The sequence below is a fragment of the Panicum virgatum genome, chromosome 6K (genome assembly GCF_016808335.1).
Source record: "Panicum virgatum strain AP13 chromosome 6K, P.virgatum_v5, whole genome shotgun sequence".
Taxonomy (NCBI): Eukaryota; Viridiplantae; Streptophyta; class Magnoliopsida; order Poales; family Poaceae; genus Panicum; species Panicum virgatum.
Window position 1 is genome coordinate 28,566,253 of NC_053141.1, and position 6,395 is coordinate 28,572,647.

The 6,395-nt window shown below is 47.8% G+C and overlaps 1 protein-coding gene across 1 annotated transcript; it reads left to right on the forward strand.

Annotated features, from left to right (window-relative positions):
• Positions 1–206: 206 nt before the first annotated feature.
• LOC120713368 lies at positions 207–3,418 on the forward strand. The gene is made up of 4 exons (XM_039999349.1): positions 207–569; positions 693–902; positions 2,780–2,830; positions 3,278–3,418. The coding sequence occupies exons 1-4, from the start codon at positions 207–209 to the stop codon at positions 3,416–3,418; spliced, it is 765 nt and encodes a 254-aa protein (XP_039855283.1).
• Positions 3,419–6,395: the final 2,977 nt, after the last annotated feature.

Genomic DNA, 6,395 nt, shown 5'->3' on the forward strand with positions numbered 1-6,395 from the left:
ATATGGGATCATTTCAGAATGAGTGGCCAGTTCAGAAAATACTGATAGAAACTGCTACACACGTTGTCTAATATTTTTGTATAAAAACCAGAAGTACCTGATTTCTACGGAGAATTGAATTAATTTTCTGCCAAATCAGCAGAAGATGTGTGCAATCAACCTGGCGCATCTACCAATTTCCCTCGATGGGTCTTGGGACATAGCTGATGACTGGATCGAAGCAGCAGCGCTACGCGCACACGGCACACAAACACACAAGTCACAGAAGATCCCCGGGGCCGCCGCCGCCGCCGCGGGAGGCCGCCCCGACGCCAGCTCAGCGCCTCGCCGACTGCGTCCTCGTGTTCGTCGTCTTCGGCTTCCTCGGCTTCGCGTGGATGAGCAGCGCCGCCCACTCCGCCTTCATCGCCGCTGAGTGGGGCTACGGCGCGGGCTCCATCGAAGCGGCCTCCGCCAAGGAGACCGCCCTCGCCGCCTCGCTGCTCCTCGGGGTTTTCCTCCACGCCGTGGCGCTCATCATCCTCGGCATGTGCTGGCGCTACGAGAGCCGCTGGTCGGAGACTCGAGAGGTAGCACGATTCCGACCCCTGCCCGATTGTTGATGCAATTCGTTACCTTTGGGCAGTTTCTAACAAGCATTGGTTGGGTCAATTTTTCGGGATTTGGACATTTTGGTGTGCTCGTCATCACAGGTTGGTGGGGGTGGAGGCACGGCGGCGCAGCCGGGGCGCGTCCACGAGTATCCAGTTCCTGACACCGTTATCGTGTCCCTCGTCGTGGTGTTCGTGATCATAGCCTTGGGCGTGCTGACGCAGGTGGTTCCGTGGGCAAAGGGAGCCGAAAAGGCTGGCTACCTGCTTCTGGAAACCGTGTTCTTCCTCGTGTTTGTTGTCTATTGCTTTGTGACTTTTCCACTTCTTATCATCCGAATGTTGGTGGCTAGCTGTGCTGAGAGGCGTGAAACCACCGGATCCCATTGACAAGGCAGGTTCAAGGTGTGCATCTTTTCTTCCCTTTTGATAACACCAGCATCTTATTGATATGGACATGTTCATTACCTTGTTAGCATCTTATCTGTTGCTTGAAGTATCTATTGTTGTATCAGTATTACACAACTTAGTCTCTCAAGGTTGTATCGATAAGTGACATCGTTAAGGCAGTTTTGTAGAAATGGGTGTGTTATTGTGTAATGTGCAATCTATTTGGGGTTTTATTACATAGATCTGGTGTAGAAATCTAATAGGTTCTGCAGCTTCTCTTATCTGTTTATGTGATATCAGCTTACTATTTTGATGCTGCCTTGAAAAAAGGCTTTGGAAAGTAATTTGACACATGTGGGAGTCAACTGACTTTGATGGCATTATATGCCTCCCTGTTCAATTTCTTGGCATGCTTTGTAAACCTGGATGTAGTAGCATTGTAGGTGTTGTGGTGGGTAATTGTTCTTCTGGCACACTTTAATCCTCATACTATACTATTTGAACTGACTGGTGTATCTAAACCATGTTGCTAAAATCAACCCTGAAAGTTTTGTTTCATCTTTAAAGCAGAAGTTACTGCAATAAAATGAACTGATCTGTTTATTTGGTTTCTCAAGATCCTGTTTATGTTTGAATCTCAAGGTGTATCAACTTAGTTTCTCAAGATTATATCTATAGTTAACATCGTTCATGAGGTTGTTTTGTATAAATGGGTTCTTGTATGATGTGCAATCAACTTTGGTTTTATTCCATAAGTTGTGTACAATTCTAATAGTTTTTGCAGCATCTCATATTTGTTTATGCCATACAGCTTAGTACTTAGATGTATTCTTGACAAACTTTTTGCTTTGGAAAGTAATTTGATTCATAGGAGCAAGTCAAGACATGCTTCTCTGTTCAGTTTCTTGACATGCTTTGTCAATGTGGATGTAGCAGTGTAGATGCTGTGGTAGGAATTTGTTCTTCTAGAACGCTTTAGTCTTCATACGAAACTATTTGATCTAACTGGTTGATTAGATTGTTACAGCAACAAATGGACTTCTATGTTTTATTTCATTTCTCAAGATAGGAACTAGCTGTTGTATATGTGTGAATCTCAAGGTGTATCAGTAACTAAATGGTGGCAAGCTTTCGCAGTTTCATGGTTATCCTAGTCAATGCCAATTTTGGTTTGCTTGTTTCTCTGATGAATCGAAACTAATTTGCTTACTGCTATAATCATACAATAATGGCTATGTTAGATTAGCATTCAATGTGTTCTTTTTTTGATGTTCAATCATGGGCGGTGATATTAAATGTAATGAAACATGTGCTTAATTTTCTGTTTGTCCGTAGATAATATGCCTTGATATGGTTTGCATGAGCCATTATAGTAATACTTTTGTGGCATAAACATCTAGTCTTGAAGTACACAAATTGGATCAGGACTGAGCGAAATGAATAGGGAATGCATAGCTAAAGTTCTCTATAAGGATGTTCTGTTTCAGTTAGAGATCGCTGACAATTAATAAAGATCGTATTCTTTTGAATGTATCATTAATAGGCACAGAACCTGTTAATTGAAGACCAGTGTTATATTGTTTCATGCTGGGTGCATTTCATTATCTACTCTGTGGCTGTTTACCTTATGTTTCAACCATACAGGTCACGTTGTTTGGTTGCACTTTTGGATGTAAACACATTTTCATACTCTTCTTTTGGTCTACTTGAAGTAGTAGCAATTTGCTAATAATGTGCTCAGCTTAGCGATTCCCAGTTTTGGCGATTTGACTGACAATTATCTCTAATTTCATTTTCAGTTTCTGGGATTCTCAGCTCTGTTGGGACAGGATTTGGCTTGGGCACCGAGGGTGAGATGATGGCACAAGTGTAACTGCTAGTTTCAGGAGTAACAATACACAACGTTGCTGCTAATATTTCTTGAACAATTCCTGGTATAGTCTCTAAGCTCATATGGATAGTCCCTTACAAACTAATCTCTGTAAAGGGTCCAACAAGTTTCAGGAGTGCACGATGCATTACTACCATATTATAACATTCCATCAAATACAGTATGTAAACTCATCTGGAAACCCCCTTCCGAACCGGTCTTGTGAAAAGTGTGCAGCCATAAATACTCCATCAACAGAGAAGTTTGTGCTGGACCTGGATTCCTGTTTTCTCTTGCAGAGGTATAACTATCTTGATTGGTATTAATCCGTCGGTCGCAAGTATTAATCGACACTTTCAAAGTCTGCAGCTCAATTGTAGTCCATATGGCTGTGTTATACATTGCGGTACATGTTTTATTTAACCAGGCGTCCCCTGAGCATCAACAGATGGCTCTCAGCACTGAAGTGCCGTTGCTTGTTGGCTTGGAGGTCCATGGAGATGTTCGCTGCGATCCGCTGTCTGCAGTAACCATCCATGATGTGGAGGAGCAGTCACATAAAGAATAATTTCACCTTGGGAGGTGCCTAAAATATATAGGAAAGCTATTGGGTGGAAACCTGAAAACAACTAAAGATCATAATTACAAGTATTCAAAAACATTAAAATGATGCACACAAAAATTTTGACGTGCTTGTGCAGTAGAAGACCAAATTTTGTAAAATGTCATAAAAATTTGTCACACAAAAGCGAACAATTTCAGGTGCATGAATTTGTCTTCTATTGCACATGCACATAAAATTTGGCATTTCCGTAGAATTTTCGAGTCATCATCCAAGTCCATGAACCTCGAGCTGCGGCGCCCCTGCCGTACAGAGCTGCTGCTGCTCTCTGTGCAGCTCCAGCGCCCGGTCCATGACCTTGGGCTCCGACAGGCGCTCGGCTCTCTTGGCGCTCGGGGGATGCGTCGCGCGCACGTCGTCCGGCGCCTCGTCCCCGCCCAACTCCCCGAGCTTCCTGTACATCGGCGGGCCCGCGCGCGGGTCGTACCCCGCGGCGGCGAGCAGGAGGAGCCCCAGGCGATCTGCCTCGTACTCCTGGGCGCGGTAGCACGGTCGCATGAGGAGGGACCGCCACGCGTCACGCGCCGCCGCGCCGCCGCCCGGCGGCGCGTCGTCGAGCGGCAGCAGCAGCTCCCCGGCGAAGTTGGCGAGGAGGCCGGCCAGGAACCAGTTCCTCGGCCTCTTCTCGCAGTGCCTCGCGATCACGAGCCCGACCTCGTGCCCGAGCACTGCGGCGACGGCCTCGTCCGGGCGCAGGAACTGGAGGAGCCCCGTGGACACCGTGATGTCGCTGGTCGCGGTGCTGAACCCGTTGACGTGTTCCCCCGCGTCGACCACGCCGACGGTCCAGTGGATGCCGTCGAAGGGGCGCCGGATCCTCGCCGAGAGCCTCCGCCGCCCGTAGTTCGTGTCGTCGCACGCGGCGGCGATGAGGTGGGCAGCGATGCGCTGCGCCCGGATGGTCTGGGGATCGTTCGGGGGGAGCCAGAGCATGCTATCCCACTCCACCACCTCCTCCTCCTCCTCCTCCTCCTCGGCGCCTGCGTACTGAGGCTGGGGCGTCGGCTCTGGCCGCCGCCGCAGCGCTGTCCCGGCGAGGAGAAGTCGCCGGCCTGCGGAGGAGATGGCGTGACAACAGGTCCGTGAAAAACCTCATGTTTGCCTGAATAGTTGCTACGTGTTGATGGCCAATTCTGGCAGTCCAGAGGCCGATCGATCGGTCAAACCGGTCTGTCCAGTTGTAATTCGAGTAGACTTCGTTTTATTTTGAAAATTCTTGTATAAACCGATTTGGAGAGGGGTACGACTTCCCCGGCCTATAAATATAAAGGCTAAGGCCGATTGAGGTATTCGTATTCCCAATCGAATCAATCAAAATATCGCATTACTTTTTATCTCTCAAACCCTAGCCTTTTCCAACTCTAGATTGATTTCTTCCTTCGTCTCGACGACGTTTGAAGACGTTCTGAGTGGCCTGCCGACCTCAGAGCAACCCTAGCCACGCAAGCTCTGACGGGGTCCCTCCCGAGCTCGCGTTTCTAGGTCTTCGCGGTTCTCTGCTCCACACCGGTCAGACCAGTCTGTAGAACCGATCAGACCGGTCCGTCAGGGCATCGCTGGTTCAGATCGTTTTGACGATCTCCTGCGCGTTCTAGCGTATTCGAGTGTGTTGGCGCGATTCTGTGTCAACACACTTTTTGACGACTCCGCTGGGGAGAGATTAATCTGATTTTAAAACCGATCTAATCTACTCCTTGAAGAAGATGGGCTCTTCAGAGATTGACAAGGAAAACATCATCACGGCTATAATGGAGGAGCTCACCGAAGAGGAGCGCAAGGCCTACCTTCTTGTAGAAGAGCACGTCAAGGCACAATTCTTGAAGGGCTTCAAGAAGGATCGTGGTTGCCTCATCAAGAGGGTGGAGGAGTTCGTAATGCCGTCTCTCATGCTTAGCGAGGATAAAATTGAAGAGATCCCCAATGTAAGCTTCTCTTCCTCTGATATGTTTGATAGAATGTCATTCATGACGGATCAAAAGATTATTGCTGCACAAGTTGCTGCGGGTGATGTTTTAATTAAATTGAGTAGTGATGTTGACGCGCTTAAAGGTAAACAACCCATGTCAGATCCTAACTCATCAGATCCGAGTTCGGCTACCCCTGAGTTCACACCTGAACCGCTCTATGGTATGCCGCCGAACTCGTTGCCAGGGCAAACCCCACCACCGTCGACCGTGCACACTGCATCTGCCGGACCGGTCCCACAGACCGGTCAGACCGGTCCTACCGGTCAGACCGGTCCGACCGGTCAGACCGGTTACTCAGTACCATCTCCGACGCCTCTCGAGACAATTTCAGGTTCGGCTGCCCCTAGCCGAACTAATGAGTTGTCACTGTATCCACCATCTCGCACTACTACTGTAGCGGGAGGGCCACGAGGATCTGGACCTAACCAAGGACCGATCCCGGCTTCTTCGCAGACGATGACGCATGGAAATTCTAATGCGCATCGTTTTTCTGAGTTTTATACCAGCCAGCACTATCAGGCCGATCTCCTTAAGTTCAAAGAAGATCTGGTGAATGCGATTAAAAGTAAGTTTGAGGTGGATATGGGTACTACGCGTTTGTATCCAAAACCTTATCCCGCCGAGTTTGATTTTACCCCTTTTCCTGCTGGTTGGCGTATTCCTGAGTTTACTAAATTTAATGGTGATGATTCTCGTACGACTTGAGAACACGTTAGTCAATATGTCTTGCAGTTGGGAGAAGCCGGTTTCAATGACGCTTTGCGTGTGCGTTTATTTTTTTATCTTTGATTGGAACGACTTTCTCTTGGTTTTCCTCGCTTGCTCCTAATTCTATTCGCAATTGGGCTCAGTTGGAGCATAAGTTTCATGATCACTTTTTTAGCAGGGAGACCGAAGCGAAATTGGGCTCAGTTGGACTTAACATCGATTAAGCAAGGACGTGATGAATCTTCTTC

Coding starts and splice junctions, on each gene's coding strand:
- LOC120713368 (XM_039999349.1), top strand. CDS start 207: ATGACTGGATCGAAGCAGCAGCGCTACGCGCACACGGCACACAAACAC. Junction 570..692: donor GCTGGTCGGAGACTCGAGAG/GTAGCACGATTC, acceptor TCGTCATCACAG/GTTGGTGGGGGTGGAGGCAC. Junction 2,831..3,277: donor ATTTGGCTTGGGCACCGAGG/GTGAGATGATGG, acceptor TTATTTAACCAG/GCGTCCCCTGAGCATCAACA.